This window comes from Jaculus jaculus, chromosome 12 (genome assembly GCF_020740685.1).
Source record: "Jaculus jaculus isolate mJacJac1 chromosome 12, mJacJac1.mat.Y.cur, whole genome shotgun sequence".
NCBI lineage: Eukaryota > Metazoa > Chordata > Mammalia > Rodentia > Dipodidae > Jaculus > Jaculus jaculus.
This window is the reverse complement of record NC_059113.1, coordinates 95,596,154-95,622,607: the sequence shown is the minus strand read 5'-3', so window position 1 is coordinate 95,622,607 and position 26,454 is coordinate 95,596,154. Positions and strand designations below refer to the sequence as shown.

At 45.6% G+C, this 26,454-nt stretch overlaps 1 protein-coding gene across 4 annotated transcripts in view; it reads left to right on the top strand.

Annotated features, from left to right (window-relative positions):
• Positions 1-23,533, top strand: part of Nr3c2 (nuclear receptor subfamily 3 group C member 2) — a 397,495-nt gene extending 373,962 nt beyond the window's left edge. For all 4 annotated transcript variants that reach the window (XM_045131380.1, XM_045131381.1, XM_045131378.1 and 1 more), the window contains exon 9: positions 20,865-23,533. In XM_045131380.1, the coding sequence (XP_044987315.1) occupies positions 20,865-21,020 (156 nt within the window). In that variant the 3' untranslated portion in view covers positions 21,021-23,533. The remainder of the gene's footprint in view (positions 1-20,864) is intronic.
• Positions 23,534-26,454: the final 2,921 nt, after the last annotated feature.

Below are 26,454 nucleotides of genomic sequence, written 5' to 3'. Positions count from 1 at the left end.
CTTAACCATTTAAGAGCACAGAGTCCACTCGTGTTAAGCATACTTCCTTGTCTTCAACAGGATCTGGAGTGTGACTTGTGTCAGGTCATGAGGCCCTTCCTTGAGAAACCAAAATCAACAACAAAACTTCTGGTTCATCCATGTTGCAGCATGTCAGAATTCCTTTCTTTTAAATATATTTTTAAATCTTTTTTATTTTTATTTATTTATTTGAAAGAGAAAGAGGCAGAGAGAGAGAGGAAAGTGGGCGTGCCAGGGCCTCCAGCCACTGCAAATGAACACCAGATGCATGCACCCCCTTGTGCATCTGGCTAACGTGGTCCTGGGGAAACAAGCCTCGAACCAGGGTCCTTAGGCTTCACAGGCAAGCGCTTAACCTCTAAGCCATCCCTCCAGCCCAGGATTCCTTTCTTTTAAAGGCTGAATAATTCTCCTTTACATGTCACATCAGTGGTGGTGTGGTAGCTGCTCACCCACATGCAGAACATTGAAATTGCATCCTCATCTCCGACTGCATTCAAAACTCAACTCAACCATATTCTGCTTCTGGGCTCATCTGACAAGAATACCAGGGTTGATCCCTCTGGGTTACTATGAAGAATGTTGCTGTGAACATGGGTATAAAATATGCCTTAGAAACACTGGGTTCCTCTTGGGGGTACATATTCCTGTAGCTGGAATTGCTGGATCATAGGACAAGTGTATGCTTTTCTTATATTGCCACCAATGTGTGCATGGATATTTTACATTACCATCCACGTGTATGTGGACATTCTGATACACTGTGTATGGACATCTTACCACCCATTATGGATGCATATATATCACATGGCCACCAACTTTGTACAAGGACATTTTTATATTGCCACCAACATGTATATGGGTAGTTTACGCTGCTACCAGTCAGGCCCATGTATGCAGAGGACTACATCCTTAAAAACACTTTGCCTTTTTGTTGTTGTTGTTCTTTGAGGTAGGGTCTCACTGTGGTCCAGGCTGACCTGGAATTCACTCTGTAGTCTCAGGATGGCCTCGAACTCATGGCAATCCTCCCTCCTCTGCCTCCCGAGTGCTGGGATTAAAGGCGTGCGCCACCACTCCTGGCTACCTTTGCTTTTTATAGTAGCCATCTAGATGGGCATGCTGTGGCCTCTCACTGTGGTGCTCATTTGTGTTCCCCAAATGATAGTGATGTGGAACATCTAGGTGCTTCCTGAGAATTTGTGGACCTTCTTTGGGGTGATATCTATTCTGATCGGTGGCTCATTTTTAAATCAGTTTTTTTGTGTGTGTGTATGTTTGTACTATGAAATTGTAGGAACTGATATAGATTATATAATAGCTCCTTACATTATATATGATTTGCAAGTATTCACTCACATTCTATATTTTTAATATTTTATTTATTTGAGAGAAAGAGAGGCAGAGAGACTGGGTGCACCTGGGCCTCCAATCACTGTAGCCAAACTCCAGGTGCATGTATCAGCTCTGTGCATCTGGCTTATGTGGGTCCTGGGGAATCGAACCTGGGTCCTTAGGCTTCACAGGCAAATGCCTTAACCGCTAAGCCATCTCTCCAGCCCACGTTCTGCATTTTTGTTTGGTTCGCTTTTCCTATCCAAATATTCCTTCTCTTATAATAACAAGCAGTAGTTTTCTTCTCATTTTTAACTGGAAAATTGAAGGTTGTATCTGATTCCAGTTCATGTAAAAAGGGGAGATGTATTTTTCTGAAGTTAACCCCTCTTATGCATTCACTGTCAATTAACATTCCATACTCTGGGTTCCCATGGGAATATGCCCTTGTTCACAGCTGGTCTTGCTTGCTTGTTAGTTTTGAGACAGGCTCTCATGAAGCCCACACTGGCCTTGAACTCCCAATGAAGCCAAGGATGACCACCCAAATTTGGGTTTACTGGTGAATGCCTCTGTCCCTTTTTTTTTTTTTTTTTTTTTTTGGTTTTTCGAGGTAGGGTCTCACTCTGGCTCAGGCTGACCTGGAATTCACTATGTAGTCTCAGGGTGGCCTCGAACTCTCAGCGATCCTCCTACCTCTGCCTCCCGAGTGCTGGGATTAAAGGCGTGCGCCACCACGCCCGGCTGCCTCTGTCCCTTTCATAGATGGTTTTAAAAGGTTAGGAGAATGATTAGGAAGAATGCCACCCATGCCTTGTTTGGGGAGGAACTACGTGTTCTGTCCCCTGACTGCGAGATCTATGTCACCACAAGGCAATCTTTCTAGAAGACTCCAAATCTCATAAGGCAGGAATCACTGATCATCTAATTCAAAGCTTTCACGCGGACATCTCCTCCTAGTCCGAACTTTACCTGGGGCAAAGGAAGGGCAGGAACTGTCTCACTGTTCAACACCTGTGTCAACAAATCCCTCTTGGTACAACATAATAACTGGGTAATACCTGGGCTTTCCTTCCTCAGTCTTGTCATTGAGTCTTTCATCTCCATGAGGTGAAGATGAGTCATTATTACTATTTAAATGTAATCACCCACTGGTCCTATTCTTTGCTTTATAAAAAGAGAATAAATGGTAATATTTATTACTATTTTTTAAATCCCTTTCCTGGAGAAAGGAATGAAGGTGAGGTAATTAAGTTCATCTTCTCAGGTTCATAATGAGGCAGGAGGCAGAGAGACAGGAGGGAGAGTAGCACCTGAGGATGATGTCACCTGCAGGTGACAGGATAAGCAACCCCACCTAGTGAGATCCATTGCCCCCGGCAGGTCAGGGCTCACCAGGGCCAGCATCATATGCACTATATGGAAAGGCCTCACTCTCAGCAGGATGTTAGGCTGTCACCAACTTGAAATGAAAATACTTTGAAGAATCCTATATTTTCAGGCTTATTTCTTTTATTTTATTTATTTGACAAAGAAAGAGGGAGAGAGAATGGGCGCACCAGGGCCTCCAGCCACTGCAAACAAACTCTAGATGCATGTGCCCCCTTGTACATCTGATTAACATGGGTCCTGGGGGATCACACTTGGGTCCTTTGGCTTTGCAGGCAAGAACCGTAACCACTAAGCCATCCCTCCAATCCAATAATCCTATATTTTCATGTTGCACTGGGTGCTGTGACATATGCAGCTGGTCCCAGTCCTGGTATGATCTGCATAAGGTGGTGTTGATCAGAGGAAAGAAGGAACAATGGTGAGAGACCCAAACTATGAGGCATCCTGGGCAGCAAAGGCAAAGATTCTTTCTGTTGGCTTGTTTGTCATGGACAGAGACTAGAAGGTGTGTGGAACTAAATGCCACATAGCCAGTCCTCCTTGTTCTCAATTCTATACTTACCAATTCATCTCTGTGAAAAGTAAATTGCTCACAAGCCATAAAATCGATGTGAAGACCGTGCAGCTGTCACTCAGACTGCCCATCGACCACATTCGAGGTTGACAAGATGGCTCTGCCATCATCTTTCGGTACTTAAGCTCTTAATAAATGTACTTTTGGAGGTGTGGTTCCTGCCATGGTGGCTTGCCCATAAAGGCTTTCTGTGGGGGATGTCACTGTTAAGGTATGCCTGAACCCTGTCCACCAGTCTCCTAAAACTCGGGAAGGCTGAGACATGGCTTATGGAGGAAGCCAGCATATTAGGAAAGTCTTGTTCAGATATGAGTTATAGTGCCGTAGGCTGTGTGCCCAGTGTTCATGACAAAATCAGCAATGATTATTCAGTAAGGGGTGTGTGTGTGTGTGTGTGTGTGTGTGTGTGTGTGTGTCTCACTGCAGCCCCGTGTGACCTTGAACTCACTCTGTAGCCCAGGCTGACCTCCAACTCATGACGATGCTCTTTCTGCAGCCTCCTGAGTGCTGAGATGACAGGCCACAAGCCACAATGTCCAGCTGTAGTGAGACGTGTGTGACACAGTCCTTGGTAGGAATCACTTACTTGGCGGGAGCAAGGGCTCCAGGTATTCTCGCCCTCCACTTCCCTCAGTCACTCAGGGCTCATGGTGATTTTACGGGACCCACCATGTGGCCGTGGTAAATTGTGGGGAATGTGAGCCTCAAGGGTTCAGAGCCCCAAAGGAGCAGCCAGGCAGGAGAGAGAGAAGGAAGGCTTTCTTCACGACAGATCTGCAGCGTACGAGCGCTGATAACTTCTGGGGTCTAGCTCAACCCCCTGAGGTCCAAGGACTTTTCTAAATGTTTCATAAAGTCTCAAGAGTGTAAAGTCACTGAGAAACCATCTCTAGCTTCCACCATAGTGCTTAATTCAGAGACGTTTCCCCCACATTTTATTATTTCTGGAATCAGGAAATCCCTTATATTTAGTATGTTTTAACAAATAAGACCTGTTCTCCTGAAAGCTGTTATCACCTCTCCTAAGTCACTTCCAGTCTAGGGGTCAGCACACCATCTTTTCTGATAGACTAGATAGTGAATATTTTAGGCTTTATGGCCATACAACCTTTTTTTAATTTTTTTGTTCATTTTTTATTTATTTACTTGAGAGCAACAGACACAGAGAGAAAGGCAGAGAAAAAGAGAATGGGCATGCCAGGGCTTCCAGCCACTGCAAATGAATTCCACCCCTTTGTGCATCTGGCTAACGTGGGTCCTGGGGAATCGAGCCTCGAACCGGGGTCCTTAGGCTTCACAGGCTAGCGCTTTACTGCTAAGCCATCTCTCCAGCCCACAAGCTTTTTTTTTTTTTTTTGGTTTTTCGAGGTAGGGTCTCACTCTAGCTCAGGCTGACCTGGAATTCACTATGGAGTCTCAGGGTGGCCTCAAACTCATGGCAATCCTCCTACCTCTACCTCCCGCGTGCTGGGATTAAAGGTGTGCGCCACCACGCCTGGCCAAGCTTTTTTTTTTAAACTGACTGTGAACTTTACTGAATGAACATATTAGTCATATTCCCATTGAGCTATACTCTTCTTTTCCCTGTCCCTCACCCCCATCCCACTGTGGGCTCTCCCCAGTGGGGTTTTGTGGGGTCATGAATGCACCAGTTGCTCTTTATGGAGTGCGGCACTGCCTCAGAATACTCCTTCCTCTTCTGTGGCTCTCACCATCCCCCTCTGCAACGTTCCCTCAGCCTTGCAGGAAGGGTTGAGAGTGTCTTTTAGTGTGGAGCTCTCTGTATCCATTCATTTTCTGTGTTAGTGAGTTTTGCGTCTCCTCAGTGTCTATCACCATCTCCCTAGTAAAGGTGCCCAGGGGGCTGGAGAGGTGGCTTAGTGGTTAAGTGCTTGCCTGGGAAGCCTAAGGACCCTGGTTCAAGGCCCCATTACCCAGGACTCACGTTAGCCAGATGTACAAGGGGGCACATGCATCTGGAGTTCCTTTGCAGTGGCTGGAGGCCCTGGCGTGCCCATTCTGTCTCTCTCTCTCTCTCTGCCTTTCTCTGTCCGTCTGTCACTCTCAAATAAATAAATAAAAAGTTAAAAATAAAAAAAAAAAAAGAAAAGGTTCCCAGGCTGGCAGTGAGAGTGGCACTCGTGTTTAATTCACCTCCTCCATGATGTCTCCTGGGACCTGGCAGATATGATAGAGACGGCTCACCTTTTACTAGGTGCTTGGTTTCCTTTTCTTTTTATTTTATTATTATTATTATTATTTTGTGGTTTTCGAGGTAGGGTCTCACTCTAGCCCAGGCTGACCCGGCATTCTCTATGTAGTCTCAGGGTGGCCTCGAACTCATGGCGATCCTCCCACCTCTGCCTCCCAAGTGCTGGGATTACAGGTGTGCGCCGCCACGCCCGGCTGGTTTCCTTTCTTTATCATACTGATTGATCTTGGGTTTCTCTGGTATTCACTGCCATCTGTAAAATCAGATTCTCCAACCAAGAGTAAGAACAGGATGGGTCAAAGGAGATAAGCGAAGTCATTTAAAAAAGACTTTGTGATGGACATACCCTCTCTTCTTAGCCAAAGGACAGGGGAAGCTTCCTTCTGGAGTCTATGACCTTCCTATCCATGGAGGTCTGACTTGGTTCTCAGCATCCAGCATGACTTTCCTTGCACTGACGGGGCCTCCTATCTAATCGGAGAGCAGCTGATGACCTCAGAGCCTGTGTGTCACTATTGCACAGGGATGTACACTTTGCCTGGCCAGGTGACTTTATAGCTAGCAGGAAACCCTGCTTGTTCATGATATCAGTGACCATTATCCCCCAGCGGCAAGAATAGCATCTTACAGCACTATGGGAACTAACCAGCTGGCTTCCTTCTGAGTTCCAGCATGATCTCTCAATGTACTGTGACCACAGCCTGTGGTGTCTTCAGCAGTAAAGTCCTTTTTAGGTCTGGAAGGTCTGTAGCCAAATGTTTCGGCAGTGTCCTGCATGCCACGTAGCCTTTCTCATAATTCTGTATCCCTGTAGCAGGACAAGAAGCGTGGAAACAGAGGTGTTGGGGGCCGTGTTCTAGTTAAACCACTTCTTGTCATCCTAACATGTCACAACGCACTTATTCTTTTATCCTCCAATTTTAATAAGTGTAAGAAAAGGAAAGTGAAAAGTTTACAGGAACATAAGGCCATATTGAGCTTGCTGCCCTGAGTCATCAGCTCCTCCTCGGGGAATGGACAGGTCACATGGGTCTCCACTGTTTCTGCTTATGGCTGTCTCTGACCAATGGAACCTACAATCTAACTGATCTAGGCTCTTTTTTATTTTTATTTATTGTTATTAGAGAGAGAGAATGAGGCAGATAGGTGACTGGAGAGATGACTTAGGAGTTAAGGCACCTGCCTGCAAAGCGTAAGGACCAAGGCTCCATTCCCCTGCATCCAGGTAAGCCAGATACACATGGTGGCACATGCATCTAGAGCTCTTTGCAATGGCTAGAGGCCCTGGAGGGCCTATGCTGTCCCTCTTTCTCTATCTTAATAAATAAAAGTAAAAATAAAACATCACAAAGAGGAAGATAGGTGTGCCAGGGCTTCCAGCCACTGCAAACTCACTCCAGACTACCCAGTGTGTATGGCTTTACACGGGTACTGGGGAATTAAACTCAGGTCCTTAGGCTTTGCAGGCAAGCACCTTAACCACTGAGCCATCTCTCCAGCCCAGGGTTCTTTTTTAATCATAGACTGCATTAAGCCAGGTGTGGTGGCACACACCATTAATCCCAGCACTCCTCTCAGGGCAGAGGTAGGAGGATGGCTATGAGTTTGAGGCCACCCTGAGACTACACAGTGAATTCCAGGTCAGCCTGTGCTACAGTGAGACCCTAACCTTGAAAAACAAGAAGTGGGGGGGGGGGGGAGGGATGGAGAGAGACTGAATTAAAAGATTTGTCTGCTAATCTAGATTTACCCTAATATTAAAGTTGGTAGCATAAACATGAGTTGGTTTAGGTTTTTCATCTGCTCAGTGTAGTACACATTTGCAAAAGAGATCCAGGAAATATTGAAAGCAGAATTGGGAAAAGTTCATGCTTCTATATACAGTAACATGCCGATGCATTTCAGACACAGCCCTTTCATTAGTCCCCCTTTGTTCTACAATGTTCTAATTATCCCTTTATTTTTAAGCTTCACTTTCTTCTTCCCCATTGTGTCATTTTTCTTTGTGTTTTTCACGTGTACAACAGACCTTATTCACAAGAAGGCGGAGCTGTGGTCTAGAACAAGGCTTGAAACACAAGGAAACTTAAACAGGGTGGAAATTAAATAAAATTAGGTCCAAAATTTAGGAGGAAAATGAGTGCATCTTGCTTAGCACAGCATCTAAATCTACAAATTTTAGTATTCATCACTGACCAGAGATGGGTGATTGCTGGTGAATTTGATATAAAATTGGTAATGAAGAAGATAATTATAACTGTCTGTCACTGTCAGATGCTAACGGATCAGAACTGGGATGGAAAATCTGCAGAAATGTCCTAGTTGTGGGGGGGGAGAGAGGTATGCTAACTTGCACCCAATTCTCATCCCAGAATCCAGTTAATTTCTAGCCCACCTAGACCCAGAGCCAGCCTGGGAGCCACACAGAACAGCCTTGCCACTGTCACATCACCTGGTAGCCTGACCTTTCTGGGTTCAGCTGAGAGGGGCTACACCCTGACCTGGAGCCCTCAGAGGTCCTCTGACCTGGGATTTCAGGCAAGGCATATTGATGGGAAATAGGCACCCCCACACAGGGCTGTTCTCAGCCACAGAGACTCACATCAGATCCACATTTCCACCCACTGCATGCTTGGTCCCCGCAGAGGACATCAGTCTTTTTAGAGAGTCAACTGGTAGTTCCCTCAGCAGATAGCAGCCTCTCCTTGAGTGACACCTCAGGGCTCCACAGCAGCATCCCAATGTCCCCAAATGCCTCTTCCATGCTTGGCTGACAACAGTGAGTGTGTACGCCTTTGCTTCTGGGTGTCGCTTGGTCAGGGTTCTGGAATTCATCCTGGAAGAGTGTCTCCTCCCAGAGCTCTTTAGGGACCTGGGTTTTCAGAAAGGAGTCAACCAATGAATGGTAGTGTGACCTTGTCCAAGGTGACACAAGCTTTGGGCGTAGGAACAAATCAAATGCTCTAAGCTACCGGGAGAGAGGGTCTTATCACCCCACCACTTTTCGCAGAGATGGAACCAACCAGAAAGCAGCAGAACCACATAGGCAAAGCATGTCACCCATACAATGTGACAGCCTGTCTCTGCTCGCCTGCACTGGGAGGAAGGTGGTGGTGGGGCTTTGAACCTTCAGATTACTGTAGTTATTACCACAGTCCACTGGCTCCCAGATGGACACCCCCACTCCTCCTTCCCTCCATGCCTTCTGTATGTGAATTTCAGTATTCTGTTTTTGATGGTCATCTGTATCGTAACATATATCATAAGCTCATTCTTCCAAAGGCTGGATACATGTCCTGTGCATATGTTTGGCTTATCTGTTTCTATTATTTATTTCTGAATGTATGAGCATGATGATAATAAGTGTGTGTGTGTGTGTGTGTGTTTACTAGCCATTTTTATTTTAGAGAAATAGTCATTCAAGTCCTGGGTTTATATGTCATCAGTTAGGTTGTGGGCACGTATGTGGCACAGTTCGATGTGGAGGTGAAGAGACAACTTTGGGGTGTCAACTATTTCCTTCCATTTTGTTTGAGACAGGATCTCTCTCTGGTGTGATGTGGTGTGTATGTATGTGGAATATGCACAGATAAGTGCGGATGTGATGCACCGTGTACATGTGTCCTCCTCACTGCCCGTCTCGTCTCCTCGGGGTGAGTTTCTCCACTGGTTCCTGAGCTCTGCTGGTCTCATGAGCCCGAGACGTTCTCTAGTCTCTGCTCCCCACAGGACTGCAGTTCCAGGTGTGCATGGCCAGGCCCAGCTCTTTGCTTGGGTTCTGGTTATCACACTCAGGAACTCAGTGGTCCAAGGCCCCTTCTGGCCTTCAAGTTCACACAGGAAACTCTTAACTACTGAATCATCTCTCCAGCTGCTCTTGTTGTTTATTGCTGGGAAGTCCGGACTGGTGGGTTCTGCAACCTTCATGATTCTTCCAACTCTGCCTCCCACTGCCTTAGGCGCATTGGGATTAGAGATGCTTGTGCCATTTCTGTGTCTGGTTTTCTGTGGGGGCTGGGGAGCCAAACTCCAGTCAGCACTTTTTTAGAGCAAGCACTTTTAACCAGTATGCCAATTCTGTTTGTTTTCTATAAAATAATCAGCTGGTATTTCAGCCAGTATGGATAACACTGCTATGAGCATAGGCACATAAACATCTATTCATCCCTGCTTGTTACCTTTGGAGTGCAGCTCTGACAGTAGAATTGGTGGACTTCATGATAATGCTGTGTAATTTTTAGAGAAATTTTCATGCTTCCTCTCATGGGCGCAAAGGCCCCAGTTTGTCTCCATCATTGCAAAGGTAGCCCAGCCTGTTTCGGATAATAGTTATCCTATAGGTGTAAAATAATATCCAGGTGTGCTTTTGGTTCTAAATTGCATTTCCGTACTGACTACTGGTGTGAAATAGCTCTTTATGTACTTACTAACCATTTTTATCTCAGAGAGATGGTCATTCAAGTTCCTTGACTTATTGTTTAACCAGCTAGGTTGTTTATTGTTCAGTTGTGGGAGTCTTTGTTAATATGGTCTGCATATTAACCCCCTATCAGATATGTGATTTGAAAATATTTTCTCCCATTCCTTGTTTGCCTTACAACTTTCTTAGTAGCATTCTTTAATATCCATCTTTTACTTCTGATGTACTACTGTTTGTGTTTTGTGGGTTTTGCCTCTTCATCTGGCGTCATAGATAAGAATAAACCTGTTTTATTTTGAAGGAAGGCCAAGCTCCTTGTATAATCATTTCAGGTTACTTTCCAGTATTCACAAGTCTATTTCTGGAACACCAACTAGTCACTAGCCATTTGTGGCCAGTTAAGCTATTAGTGTTAGAGTACTTACAGTTGATTCTCTGTGTTTTACAAATATCTATTATTTATTTGCAAGTAGAGAGGGAGAGAGAGCATGGGTGCACCAGGGCCTCTTGACACTCCAGATACATGTGCCATTCTTTGTGTCTGGCTTTACATGGATACTGGGGACTCGAACCCAGGCTGTCAGGCTTTGCAAAGCAAGCACCTTTAACCACTGAGACACCCCTTCAGTCCTCTGTGTGTTTTCTGCCTGAAATCCATCCACATAGCTGGCTAAGTTTGTTCTGGGTACTGGGGATGGAACCCCAAGAGCGTTTGAGCATGCTCACTAGCACTCAGCAACCCTATCGAATTTTGATCTTTAAAAATATAGCTTCCAGCCTCCCCAGCATGCTCGGGTCATCTGAGACAAAAGCTCACTCCCTAGCCAGGTAAGCAGTCGTCAGCAGATAGATTGGAGAACTGAGTGTGTTCATCATGTGCTCTTGAAGCCACATGGCACCTCCTTCAGCAAGATTGTCCCTTTACACTCCTGTGCTGCGGAGGTGGTTGTGTGACTTCGTAAGGGCAGCATCTATGTCGTGTGACAAGGGAGACCCTTCCCCCAGGCCTTCTGAGAAGCCATACGTGTGGGAACAGCCTGCCTGCCCCAGCAAGGCTCTCAGTGGAGACAGGAGGAAAAAGGCGAATCCACTGGGCCTGGGCATTAGTACCTTGTGACTTTAACAGGCTCCTCTGCTGCCCTGATAGCCATGGCCTAGCAGGTTAGAATCAGGCAGGGGCATCTGCTGCCCCTCTCTGGTGCGAGCAGATGTGTGTGTACGCAAGTCTTTGATTTCTGAGTGTGGCGAGACTCTTGCTGCTGATCAGAATTAGGGTCCCTGCCCCTCCATTTTCCCTGATGCCTCCCTGGCGAGGCTGGAGGGAATCGATACTGAAGCAGCAGATGGCAGGCCATTTGTCCACAGTGAAGGTGGTTGTGCCTCTGGCTAATAGTGCCCAACCGTGTCCCCCGCACTGTGGCTCTGCTCTTGCACTGGACTCACCCCACGGAGGAGCCGTGGGGACTGAACACGATCCCAAGGTGTGGCATGTACTTGATGTCACATCCTGCTCAGCTTAATCACACCGCTGGAACTTGGGATCCCAGGGAGAAAAGGCAAGTTTCGCAGTATTAATTTGGTACCAGGAAATGAGGCTGCTCATGAGAATTACTCCAGTTTCTCTATATTGACAGAAATGAGTAGTAAGTTGCATTAAAACGCACTGTTGAAATAGGTTATTTCCATGCACTGGGCATTTGGAATAAGTCAGACACACTCAGGGACTGTCTGAAGAGATTGCTCTATTGTGTCCTAGAGAGCCATCCACACAGCCATCCTGAAGTGACTTGCTTTAGAAGGTGGCCTTTGGGAGGGTCTGGCTTTTCCTCCCTTGAACTGTGGCATGTCATGATAAACCAGCCTCTTCTGGTCCAGAGAATGCCACGGGGGAAGGGGGATGGTGATTGTTGTGGACACGTGCCTGGGGTCCATTGGCATGTTTGCTTCTGGCCTCCCTGGACTGGCATAACAGCCCCATCTTGTGTATTCTTCATTGTGGAATCTGTGTAGCTGAGTGCCTGGCTTCTCCCATGGGTGCTACGCTTGAGGCCATGTGCTGTGGTGGGCCAGGGTGGGAGGGAGCCAATGGGAAGACCCAAAGGGCTGCTGAGAGTTTGGTGCAGAAATTAGCCTGGACTAGAAGGGTCATGTGCTCTTCAACCTGCAGTGGGGAAGCTGCTTCCATCCCTGCAGAAGGCTCCCAGCTTAGTTTGCAGGTTAATAGAGGACTTGAGGTTTGCCCAGGTCCTTGGCCTCAGAGCGGCATGGGCCACCCAGCGACAGTGACCACTTCGCAAGCCTGGCAGCTCAGAAGCTCATCTGGCATGTCCGAGTTGTCTCAGCATCCAAAGATGATCCTTTGCCTGAGAGGGGTTGGTGTTGACATCCACTCTGTGGCCCCTGAGGTGATGTTTGCAGAATTCAATACTTAGCCTGTGGCCGCTTGTCGCACCACACGTGTTGACTCTGACGTCAGGCCCTCTGTCCCCATCCCTCCGCAGATGACCGAAGCGTCAAGAGAGGCCCCAGGGACCCGCTCTTGACTAAAAATGAGCTGCTTCCACTGTCTGGGGAGCTAGGACAGAGGTGGGTGGAAAAGGCCACCGCGTTAACATGCATGGTCAGTGAGCAGCGTCTGGGACACCTGTCCCTAGCCAACCTGTGAGGAAAACAGCCAGCCGCTCCACCCCTCCCACGCCATGCTTAGTGCCAAGGACATGTTGATTCAGGTACTGCAGGTAAGGGATGGAGGCACCAAGGCCCAGGGGCCATCCCCGAGAGCAGGTTCTCTGACGTGCAGGCTTTGCACTTGGGACTTGGCAAATCCAGCTCCTATTTTGCATGACCCATTTGTGTCAGAGCTGCTGTCAGGCAACTTGTATCTGAAGCCGGGGGTCAGGTCCGCTGACAAGCTTTCCCACTGTTTGTGTGTATGTGTATATAACCATGTATAATTTGAGAGACAGAAAGAATGGGCAAATGAACTCCAGATGCAGGGACCGCTACGTGCATCTGGATTGATGTGGATACTGGGGAATCGAGCCTAGGCCATTAGGCTGTGCAGGGACCTGCCTTTAACCACTGAGCCATCTCTCTGGCCCACTGTTACTCTTTCGAAGTGGCCCCAACATATGTTGTTCCAGATGTCACAGGACTCATCTCTTGATTCCTAATCATGTACGGCAGCCAGTTTTCTGAACAGCTCTTCGGCCCTCCCAAACCAGCACCTGAGAGGGGAGCTGGGAGATCCCACTGTGGGTCCTCAGCACCAGACACACAGCAGAGTCCCAACTTTAAAACAAATTAATAGTTGTGGCTGTTAGGTAGTCATACCAGTGGTGGCTGGCATTGTCTAGAAACTGAGATGTCTTTATGGTTAAAGTTCTATAATTTATTTTCATCTGATACATAGTAATGGCACCGTGCGTACAGTAGGACACCTCGATATGGCTATACAGTTGGAATGATCAAATCAGGGTAACGGACAAAGTCCTTGACACTAGATTCCTTGCAATATTTTAGTTTATTCTTCTATTCTGTGCTATAGAGCATTATAAGCTATTCATTCTAGGGCCAAGGGGATGGCTCAGTGGTTAATGGTGCTTACTTGCTAATGAGCTTTCCTGCTGTTATTTTTATTTGAGCGAGAAAGCCTGCTGGCCTGGGTTCGATTCCCTAGTGCCTTCATAAAGTCCGATGTGCAAGGTGGCACATGCATCTGGAGTTCGTTTGCAGTGGATAGAGGCCCTGACATGCCCATTCTGTCTCTGTGCTTGCAAATTTTTTAAAAGACCTGTTTCTCTGTTGACTTCTCCTCTATTTTTTCTCCGCCCCAACTATCTTTCTGTCCTCTTTTAATCTCCCCATTCTTCTTCTTTTTGATTTATTAGAGACAGAGGGAGGGGAGGGAGAATGGGTGCTCCAGGGCCTCTAGCCACTGCAAGGAAACTCCAGACGCCTGCGCATTTGGCTTATGAGGGACCTGGGTCCTTAGGCTTCTCAGGCATGTACCTGAACCACTAAGCCATCTCTCCAGCCCCCATCTGGAGTTTGAGGCCAACTTCTTAGCTTCCAGATAGAAGTGATAGGATGTATGTGCCTCGTCTTGCTTAACATTAGGTCTAGTCCCATCGATGTTGCTACAGATAACAAGTTTGTCCTGCTAATGGCTGAATCCTATTCCATGGTGGAGATGTAGCACATCTTATCCGTCCATTCACTGATGGACACCTAGGTCAATTTCATTTCTTGCCTATTTTGAAGGACTGTGAGAAAGATGCTGGGGCACATGTCGCTGTTGGCATACTGATTTCCACTTACTTGACTGTATTCCTAGTACTAGGGTAGTCGGATCACAAGGCCATTCTATCTAGAGTTTTCTGAGGTACCTCCACACAGGTTTCTATAAAGACTGAACTAATAGACATCCCTGCCAATGACATATTTCTTTCTGGCGTTGGTAACAACCACTCTAGCTGGGGGAGATGAGATGATGTCATGGTTTGGGTTAGTGGCATTGAGCATTTCTTCAAATTTATATGCCCTATTTTGAGGAATAGCTGTTAAGTCACTTGTCCCTTTTCAGAAATCAGTTTGTTTTTAGTGTCTGTTCCCTATATGTTCTGGAAATTAATCATTCGTTGGATGATTAGTTTGAAAGTACTTCCCCCATTTTATAGATTCTCTTTACTCTTTTCACATTAGTAAAGCTTTCTAGTTTGACATAATCACATTTGTTTTGATTCCTTGCACTTTTAGGTTCAGATAGAAAATTTCCTGACCAATGTCCCAATGTGTTTCTCTTGTATTTTCTTTTCCTTGCATGTGTAAGTGTGTGTGTGTGTGGAGGTAGGCCAGAGGACCTTGCATGCCCTCCTCAGGAAGATCATCTACCTTTTTGAGACAGGCTTTCTCATTGGCCTAGAGCTAAGTAGGCCAGAATTACTAGCCAGTGAGTTCCAGGGGTGTTCCTGTCTCTGCATCCCCACATCCAGCAATTCCCAGTACTGGGAACTGAACTCAGGTCCTTATGCTTGTGAGAGACAAGCCTTTTACCACAATGGGCTATTTCTTTAGCCCTTTCCCTATATTCTAAAAATTTCATGCACATGGTTCTTACATTTAAGGGTTTCACGTATCTAGAATTGATTTTTGCATAACATGCATTGCAAGGGCTGACATTTCTTCAGTATATGGATACATTTATTCCACACACCACGTAATCAAGAGGCGATCTGTTCTCCAGTGATATTTGAGCTGACTTTGGAGTTCTATGTTATTGGATGGGTCTTGGCAATTGTTTCGATGACTTTCCTTACACTGCTTTTTGGAGTCAGGTAGTGTCTTTTCATCTGTGTTTGGATCACTCTAGCTATTCCATGGCCATTGTGCCTCCACATGTATTTGGATTATTTAGTCTGTGAAGATGCTATTGGTATTTGAATAGGAACTCCTTGAGTCTAGAGATTTCCATGGGAATATGGATGTTTTGACAAGTTTTCTAAACTGTGAATATATAACGCTTTTCCATTTTTCTGGGTCTTCATTAATATCTTTCACAGTATTTTGGAATTTTCATTATAGAGTTCACTTCCTTTAGATAAATTTATCAGAGAGAGAAAATGGGCACACCAGGACCTCCAGCCACTGGAAACAAACTCCAGATACATGTACCACCTTGTGCATCCAGCTTACATGGGTCCTGGGGAATCAAACTTGGGTGGTTTTCAGGCAAGCGCCGTAACTGCTAAGCCATCTCTCCAGCCTTATCCCTAGGTTTTATTTGGAGTTACTGTTTCTTGATTTCTTCCTTGACAATTTCCTTACCAATATATTTAAAAAGGTTCTTGCTGGGCATGGTGGCACATGCCTTTAATCCCAGCACTCGGGAGGCAGAGGTAGGAAGACCACCCTGAGACCCTACCTCAAAAAAAAAAGGTTCTAATTGCCACATGTTGACTGTGTATCCTGTACAGTTGATGAAGTTGGTTATCGGCTCCAGAAGTTGTGTGTGGATGCTAGAGTGCAACCCTAGTATCGGTCCTCACCAGCACAGCTGAGTTTATCAGGGATGTAATTTTATAGGACTGTGTTGGGAGAAGGATTTTGTCTGTGTCTGGCTATGGCATCAGGGTAATGCAGGCCTTCAAGATGGAGTGTCTTCCGAAGAATTATCATTACATCAGCTTTAAAACTTGGCAGTGACTCCATCCAGTCCCAAGCTTTTCTTGATTACTAATTTAACCCTGTTCTGTTCAGGTTTTCTATACATTCTTGGTTAGATTTGGTCATTTTACCTATTTCCTCCTAGGTTTTCCAACTTGTTGGTATGTAGTTTTCCCATAATAGTCCTGAAAGATCCTTTAAAAAAATTTTTTTTAAATAAATTTTGTTTGTTTTTATTTATTTATTTGAGAGCAACAGACAGAGAGAGAGAGAATGAGCATGCCAGGGCTACCAGCCACTGCAAACCAAACTCCAGATGTGTGCGCCCCCGTGTGCGCCTGGCTAACGTGGGTCCTGGGGAATCGAGCCTCGAACTGGGGTCCTTAGGCTTCACAGGCAAGCGCTTAACTGCTAAGCCACCTCTCCAGCCCTAAAAAAAATTTGTTAACTTCCATGATTATAAAAAATACCCCATGGTGATACCCTCCCTCCCCCCACATTCCCCCTTGAAACTCCACTCTCCGTCATATCCCCTCCCCCTCTCAATCAGTCTCTCTCTTATTTTGATGTCATGATCTTTTCCTCCTAGTATGATGGTCTTGTGTAGATAGTGTCAGGCACTGTGAGGTCATGGATATCCAGGCCATTTTGTGTCTGGAGGAGCACCTTGTAAGGAGTCCTACCCTACCTTTGACTCCTGAAAGATCTTTTTTATCTGTAATTTATTGTTTTATTACTGACAACTTCCATAATTATAGATAATAAACCCCAATAGTTCCCTCCCCCTCTCAATCAATCTCTCTTTTATTTTGATGTCATGATCTTTTCCTCCTATTATGATGGTCTTGTGTAGGTAGTGTCAGGCACTGTGAGGTCATGGATATCCAGGCCATTTTGTGTCTGGAAGAGTGCATTGTAAGTAGTCTTAGCCTTCCTTTTGCACTTACATTCTTTCTGCCACCTCTTCTGCAATGGACCCTGAGCCCTGGAAGGTGTGATAGAGGTACTGCAGTGCTGAGCACTCCTCTGTCACTTCTTCTCAGTACCAATGGTGCCTTCTGAGTCATTCCCAAGGTCACTGCCATCTGAAAAGAGAAGGTTCTCTACCGAAAGTGAGAATAGCATTAATATAAGGTTATGAACATTAAGAGAAGTGCTTACTGGACAGTTTGATATGCATAGTATATACATTTAACCAGACAGCAGCAGGTATTACCCTCCTAAGGCTCATGACCTCTCCACCCATAGATTTTCAGTATTAGGCATGTATTCTCTCCCATGGAGCAGACCTCTAGTCCAGTTTAGAGAGCGATGGTTTCCTCCATGACAGACATGCCACTATTGTACCCACTGGCTCATTTGGCCTAATAAAAGGCTTTCAGTGTCCACTGCTGAGTATCTTCACTGGTGATTTCTCTCTCCCCCATTGAACTGCATGCAGTGTGGCTTTTTTCCTGCTTTCTGTCAGCTGGTCTACATGGAGGTGGTTTTAAGCTCAGCTCTAGCAGGAATTCTCAGTGACCTTGCAGCCCAAATCGGTGGAGTCTTCAGCATAGGGTCTTACCATCCATTCCTGGTGGGAAACCAAGAGCCTCAGCAATGGCCTGTAATGTTTTGAGGGCATCAGGGACCTCCCCGGCACTGAAGATTTTCTAGTAATAATCTATGGCTTCTGGGTGCACTACTGTCCAGAAAAGTATGTTTCCATATGATTTATTTATGCCCTCTTCCCCTGACCTCATTTAGGCTATTCCATCTCCAATAATCTGTTTTTCTACTTACCTACATATAATACCATCTTCTTACATCCTCCCCTCTTGTGATACAATTTTAAATTCCTTTTTAATTTCTGATTTTGTTATTATACCTAATACATATGTTTTATTTATCTTTTTCTATCATTTTAAACCTATTTCTTGCATTTTTAAAGACAAGGTCTTCTCTGGAACTTGCAACAATCCTGCGTCAGCCTCCCAAGTGCTGGGATTATAATCACATCCAGCCATTTCATTCTTTTTAAATTTAGTTTAGTCTTTGTCAGATTTAGATCTTGATTTTATGTCACTGGATTATTTTCAATATTTCTTCTTATAAAGAATCTTTTTAATTTTTTTTGCCAGAAAATGAATTATGCAAATACAGTGCTGAGTGGTGAAATGATCTTGTCAACTTCCTGACACAGGTGGCAATAAAAATGCCTTCTGCTGTAGGACACTTCATATTTCCTAACATGAATTCATGTCCATAGTCTTTAAAGACTTTTCTTGATTATTATGTAAGGCCATTATATAATGTGCTTGAGCACACCCTTGCCTGGCTCTTACACCCTCCTATTAGTTTTCTTTGTTCCCCAGACCATTTCCCTTCTATAGTCAAGCCATCTGTTCATGTGTGAGTTTAGGTATCTGCATAAAAGCTGGGACTTGTGGACAGAGCATACGTTTCAGTGTATCCTATTTCCATTTGCCCCAGTCAGTCATTCCACTCAGGAAACTGGTTTTCATCATGTCGTGTCTCACACCTTCAATCCCAGCACTCAGGAGGCTTGCCATGTGTTCCAACCTCAAAAGAAAACATCTGTTTGCTTATTTAGAGTCTCTATGTAGCTTTTTAGTTAGCAACCCTCTTGCCTCAGCTTCTGAATGTGGGGATTACAGGCAGGAGCCACGATCTAAGATTTTCGTTTTGTGGTAGGGCATCACTCTAGCCCAGAATGACCTGGAACTCTCAGTAATCCTACCTCTGTCTCCCAAAACTGGGATTAGGAGCATGAGCCACCATGCCTGGTGCTGGAGGTTTTTGTTTTTTAAAGGCAAAAGTCTTCCCTCACAGGCATGAGGGAGTGAGGTGAAACTGGCTCCACACATGCAGCCACTGGATTCTTTAAAGGGTATTTTTCTTGGAAAGGCAAAACCTAAGGCTCATTCATACCTCATTTAAAAAAAAAAAAAAGAGAGGCATGATAGCACATGCTTTAATCTGAGCATGCAGGAGGATCACCATGAGTTTGAGGCTACCCTGAGAATTCCCTGTCTTGCCAGAGCAAGACCCTGCCCTTGGAAAAAAAAAAAACAAACAAAAAAAAAAAAAAAAGGAACGTGATGCCCTTGATCAGTTTTTGCAAATTGTCCCTTAGTTGAAAATGATGGCTGACAGTTGAAGGAGCAACAGGAGAGTGAGTACTTCAGAGGGACCTCTGAGCTGCCATTGCTGGTACTCCCCCACTTACCGATGAAGAAATAGGCCCAGTACTTACCTCCTTACTCACACACATAAGCTAGGTCTGTCCAGGATGGTGGCGGTTTTTTGTTGTTGTTGTTGTTTTATGTCAGCTTATTGTCTCCAAGTCCTTGGAACCATTATTCCACAAGCTGAGGCTAAAACCAAGGCATAAACAGAAGCATCACCATTTCCCTGTTGAGTTTCTTGAGTGCCTTAAAGGCCTTTACCCCATAGTTATCGACTGATACTTTAAACTTGAATTTGATTTCAGTCTTAATACAGTGATTCTGGTGAAGTCTTTTTATCACTGAAGAGGTTAACATCCTGGCTGTATGACACAATAACATGGGTTAGTCACCCCTCTGTGATTGCAATAAATACTCGAGATAATAAAAGATTTGGGCTGGAGAATTAGTTAAGGCTTTTGCCAACAAAGTCTAACCACCTGGGTTCAATTCCCCAGTACCCACATAAAACTAGATGTGCAAAGTGGCACATGGAGTTGGTATGAAGGGCCCAGCATTCCATTCATGACGCACATTTCAACACACGGGCATTTCCAGGACACTCATCCAAACTGCAGCCTTGGGTTTGGAATTAAGAATATGATTTTTAAATCAGAAAGAAATAGCACATCGTATTTGAGAGGGCAGGGTAACACCAGGCAAAGAAACTCCAGAACGTGTACCACCTTGTGGGTCCTAGGGAATCAAACCTGGGTCCCTAGGATTGGTAGGCAAGCACCTTGAGCAATCTCTCCAGCCCTAAAATTGTACTTTCTTTCTTTGGTTTTTCAAAGTAAGGTTTCACTGTAGCTCAGGCTGACCTGGAATTCACTATGAAGCCTCAGGGTGGCCTTGAACTCAAAGAAATCCTCCTACCTCTGCCTCCAAAGTACTGGGGTTAAAGGTGCCATGACACCCAGCTAAAATTACATTCTTTTTAATTGAGAGAGAGAATGGCCTCCAGTCATTGCAAAGAACTCCAGATGCGTGCACCCTCCCCCCATTGTGCATCTGGCTTACATGGGTCCTGGGGAATCGAACTGAGGTCCTTTGGCTTTGCAGGCAAGCACCTTGACCGCTAACCCATCTCTCCAGCCCCTAAAATTATATTCTTAATATGTGAAAAGTAATCACAAAGGCTAATGCACATTTATGACTCTTGGAAGTCTCTCTCATCCCCAGGATTGAGAAATGGGCTAGATAGACAACCCTTTACTCGAGTCAACCACTTCACATGAACTGTGGTTAGGGAGTCTCGCTCATTCACCTCCTAAAATAAGGGCCTAGAAAAAGGGCAGCTGGTGGAAGTTGTGGCCACACCTGCCGACAGGGGTCTGTGTCCCGCTTCCTGCCCTTCTGGGTGGTTCTGTGACAACACCTCCCCAGCACACACACACACACACACACACAGTCACAGCAGATGAGGGTACACCAGTGACCTGGGCACTGTGAACTCCATAACCGTCCACTTGCCTCTGGCATCCTGACGCCCTTCTTCATCCCATCTGTCTGTCGCAGCTGGTGAGCGATCTTCTGGAATTCTGCTTCTACACCTTCCGCGAGTCCCAGGCGCTGAAAGTGGAGTTCCCCGCCATGCTGGTGGAGATCATCAGCGACCAGCTGCCCAAGGTGGAGTCCGGCAACGCCAAGCCCCTCTACTTCCACAGGAAGTGATGCACCAAGTCTGACCGCAGAACTTTGCCTTAAGTTTTCCCCTTGTTGCTCCACATCTGCAAAGGACCCAAGAAATCAGCTCTTTCCCCCCTCCTTTTTGTGTTTTTTCTTTTTTCTTAAACATGCCATGGTTGATTCACACTCATTTGGCGGTTTCTCAAGTTGAAAATCACGTCAAGGGTCTGGAGCTGGGACAAGCCACCCGACCGGAAGAAACTCTTCCCTCCGCCACTGCCTGGCGCTTAGAAACACGTTCCCGTTCCTCTGGATGAAAAGCCATATCTCTAGTCAATAACTCTCTGATTTTGATATTTTAACAGATGGAAGTTTTAACTATGCCGTGTACTTTCTGGTTCCTCTTTCGCTTGTTTTAAAAGGGTTCAAGGACTAACGAACTTTTTAAAAGCTTACCCTTGGTTTGCACATAAAACGTATAGTCAATATGGGGCATTAATATCCTTTTGTTATTTAAACACACAAAAAAAGAAAAAAATATATACAGATTCCTGTCGTGTAATAACAGAACATGTGGCGTGGAACGGCGGCCCCGCGTGGGCACGGTTTTCCACATACACACTCTTGTTAGTGTCCACTTATTATTTAATTAGAATGGATAAGATGTTAGATGCCTTGGTTTCAATTTCTAGTATCTATTGTGTTGGCTTTACCAATAATTTTTTTTGCAGTCTTTCGCTGTGCTGTACATTACTGTATGTATAAATTGTGAAGGACCTGAAATAAGATGTATGGAACTTTTTGTAAATGACACACACACAAAAAAAAAAATCTTTAATGGTTAATAGGATGAATGGGAAAGTATTTTTGAAAGAATTCTATTTTGCTGGAGACTATTTAAGTACTATCTTTGTCTAAACAAGGTAAAATTGTTTTTGTAAAGTGAAACGTCCTGCATGCATAATGAATCGTTTACAGTGTATTTAAAGAAGGGAAAAGCTGTGCCTTTTTTTAAGCTTCATATCTAATTTACCATTTTACAAGTCTCTGTTGTAAATAACCACACCCAAACCTCTTCGGTTGTCTTTAGGCCTTTCTACTTTTTCTGTACTTTTGGTTTTATTCCCGGTCTCCCGCGTGGGGTTGTCTGTGCGACTCAAGCATGCCAGTCATAGACCTCTGCTCCGTCCTACCTTCCAGCAGGGAGCCACTCCCGGCAGGTGCCACTGGATGGGCAGAGGTCCTGGGCGTGGAGTGCGGAGGCTCCCGCAGGAGGGGGGAGACTGGAGACTCGCTCAGCTCAGAGAGCGCAATTCTCCTCCCGTTTCAGAAAATCCAATTCCCTCCTTTGGAGGAAAACGATTCCATGCGCTCTGTCCGCTGTCAGAGACCAGGCAGTTGCCTCCGGTCCAGAACAGGGCCCTGCACTCCCCGAAACTACTACTCGTGGGAGCACAGCGATCGTGGCAGGAGGTATTGGCATGAGATCCATTTCGGCAAGGGTTAAGCAGAACGGCGTGGAGACTCGGAGATTGCTAGAGGGTTTTTAGATTTTTTTAAAAGGTAGGTTTTCAAAAAGAAAAAAAAAAATTTTGTACACAAACAGTTTTGGAGAAAAACAAAAACACTACAGATCATATAAGCAAGACAGTGGCACTAAAATTTTTAAATCATTAATCTGTCCAGCAGTGATGCAACTTATGACTTTCTTCTTGCCCCCAAACACAAGGATATGTATCTTGGGGGGGGGGGGAATTAACGATAAGATTGCACTAAGACATCTACTTCAAATAGAGGCCAAATGAATCTTTTCAGAGCGGTGACGATTGTCATCGATGCTCTGAAATCACACCTAAAAGCTATAGCTCAAAGCTGAAATGAGGACATGCAGAGAACGGATGAATGCCTGTCTCCAGAGGGTTCCCCACGCAGGCACCATTGCCTTGTCTTTCGAAAGACACCCCCTGGGCACGCTGTACTCCGAGGGAGGGGTTTTGTTCTGACCTAAGTTGCAATTTCAGGAGTTTCATTTCTAGGCAGATCTTTACACACAGTCAACTTACACACGCACAGCAATATGGAAGCCGTACTCTGAAGGCGGTCAAAGACACCGCATGCAGACTAGGGGACTCTGGAAAAGAAATGGCTTAACAAAAGCAGCTCCAAGTCATTGCTTTGCGAAATGGGAATTTCCTCTTAATCGGGCTTGAGATGGAGACAGTCTGCATCAGCTTTTTGTATTAACAAAGTTACTGGCTCCTTGGGTGTTTCCAGGAACTTTGCTCGATTTTTTAAACAGCAAAGCCATATTCTGAATTCACTGTTGAATGCCTGTCCCAGTCCAAATTGTCTGTCTGCTCTTATTTTTGTACCATATTGCTCTTTAAAAAAAAAAAAAATCTTGGTTTGGTACAATTCATAATTCACCAAAACTTCTTCATATAATTAAAAGAACACTAAATTAGTTTAAAATGAAGCAATTTATATCTTTATGCAAAAACATGTCTGTCTTTGCAAAGGACTGTAAGCAGATTACAATAAATCCTTTACTTTAATCACCTGTTGTTTGGGAAAAAGTTCATTTGAATGTTAGTAACTGCATCTGGCCATCATGCCCTTCCAAATTCTGACCATATAAGCTTCTGCCTATAGCCAACACGGAACCACTAGGGTTTTGTCTACGGTGACAAAGCACTCTTATCAGCTGCCACTTGTTCTTTCTTCTCTTTGATAGCTGATTAGGTATCTTGTTTCGTGCTGCTAACATTCAGTCCACTATACCACCCTGTCACAGTTTAGTAGTACCCACTACAATATGGGCATGTATACACTGCGTGGTGCACTCTGCCTCCTATACAAGACTTACATGAATGGACTTGTGATTCTCGGCTCTGCCAGTCCAAAGCTCTTCCTCCATGTGGTCTTGCTCTCCTTCTTCCCCACTTCCCTTGGGCTGCCCAGGGTTCAGCTCCCTGCAGACCTCAACGCAGAGACTCCTCTTGACTCGTGAACACAGGCCACACAACAGCGGTGAGCACTTAGCAGTCCACTTTACGAGAGAGAACATTTCCCACCAGATGAATTCAAGTTCATTTTGAATGTGTCGTTTAACTGGTGATTGTCGAGAACCTACTTGGCTTTCAGAAAGAGAAGAGGGATCAATTCAACTGCTATAACAAAATGGACAGCCACTGACCACGGCACATGAAAAGCTATGTCTTTTTAAAAAAATACAATATAAGTGAAGGCAACTTTATATGTAACAATTTAAGGAATGTGACCTGTTAGGGAGCAGAGCTTTTCACAGAGTCTCTCTCACTTGAAACAAAAGGTATCTTGAGCCAGTAGCCTTCCAAGAGGCCTTTACCAATGGGCACTCTCTTGAGGATAGATGCCCTCTCAGAACTGAGAAGGCTTATTCTTGGGTCAAGTGTCCATTTATTTCACTCCAAGAACTTGTCCAAGCATTCTGAGACCCCAAGAATTAAGCTCCACCTTCAGGAATCATCAGCTGAGAACTGTGGCTGCTGTCAAAACAGCCGACTACTGTCTACCACACCGCAAACCCTGCCTCATGCTGTGTGTAGAAGAAGGGGCTTCTGGATGTTGACCACACCCCAAAGTAAACAGACATTGTCCCTTTATGTAAAAGTCAGTAGTGCCGGCGTACTGGCGCACGCCTTTAATCCCAGCACTCGGGAGGCAGAGGTAGGAGGATTGCCATGAGTTCGAGGCCACCCTGAGACTACAGAGTGATTTCCAGGTCAGCCTGAGCTAGAGTAAGACCCTGCCTCAAAAAAGCGAAAAAGAAAAAGAAAAAGAAAAAAAAAAAAACAAAAACAGTAACACACTTTTCTGGATAACTGTGTAAATGGACGCAGATTAAAGGGACTTGATTACAAATACCTCTGGTACTTATACTTCAAACAATTTACTGCTAGTATAACATTTTTAAAAAATATTTGAGAGAGAGAAAGAACGGCATATAGAGAATGGGCACGCCAGGGCCTCTTGGCATTGCAGACAAACTAAAGACACATGTGCCACTTTGTGTGCATCTGGATTTACGTGGGTACTGGGGAAATGAACTAGGGTTCCTTTGCTGGCAAGCACCTTAACCACTAAGCCAGCCCTCCCAGCCCTAGTACAGCATTTTTCTGAGAAATAAAGCACTGGCTTCCTACACATTAGATAATAAAGGGTGAAGACCTAACCTTGATATGAATTTAGCCGGAGCCAAGGCAGTCTGAAGCACAGAACACAGCAGTGGGCAGTGGGCAGCGGGCAGCTGCTGCCACCCAACAGGCCACTACACAGATTCGCCATGTCAATCTATGGATCCAGGCCCGGCTTGACAGAGCAGGAGCCCTTCATGCGTCCATGGTCAGCTTGAAGCTGTCTGGTTTATGTCCGCTCCAGGTGTGAACGCTTATCTTGTCACAGCCTGGGAAGCTGGCCATCACGACCTCACTGCGAGGTGGCTGCCCTTGGAAGGTCTTTTTCAATCGTTTAGAGATGGCCATCTCCACCCCAGGTGGCTTCAAACCACCTTTCCGGTGATTATGCATGTCTCTCACCATCCAGATTTCTTTCTGGCATAAGGAACTAGTCATATTGGGTTAGGGCCTACCCTACTGCACTTCAGCTTAATTCACCCCCGAAACAACCCAATTTCCCAATGAAGTCATATTTCCACAGTCACGGTCTTGCCGTGAGACAAGACGGAACAGCATCTAACTAGCTTGATCACCAAATCGAGTGCTTCCTCCCACATTTTGCACCCACAAGATGGAGCGATTCCTCCCAGCTCGTCATGGCAAGAAGAGGATCTCCCTCTATCTCCACCGCTGGCAGACAGCGCCGTCGCTGATCTGTCTGCAGATGCTACTGCTGCTGTAAAGGGAAGTTGGGGGGGGGGGGTCTCAGCCTTCTGGTCTCACTTGGTCTCTTGAATGCGGGGAAGAGACTCGTGGACGACAGCAACCGATGCCGATCCCACAGCGCCAGTGCAAATAGCAAGCCAAGTCTGACCTCTCCCCTGCCCCCAAGCCCCTTGCAGGCACAGCCAGGGTGGTAGATCTGAGAGATACAGAGCTGCGCACACTGGCCAGCCGCCTCGGGCACATGTGTGGAGGTTGGATCAGCCACACCCAGGTGGTGTAATACCCCCCCCCCTTCCCTTCCGAGAAATCTAAGATGACCCGCCAGGGTAACAAATCTCCCCCTCCACCCCTGATCCTATTACTAAGTATATTTTGGGCCCTGCCCAGGGGACAGCTCTCTGCCTGGTGGTGGTGGTGGCAAGCCAGGCCATGCTGTGCAGACAGGCTCTGCTCCCTTCTGGCACTACCCCATTCTCCCCAGATAAACACAGGACACAGCCCCTGAGGCTGCCAAGGCCTGTAAAGCTGTCTAACTGTACTACCCTAGGGTCTCACTGCTGTCCCCAGTATACAGGGGACCATGACAGCAGCTGCAA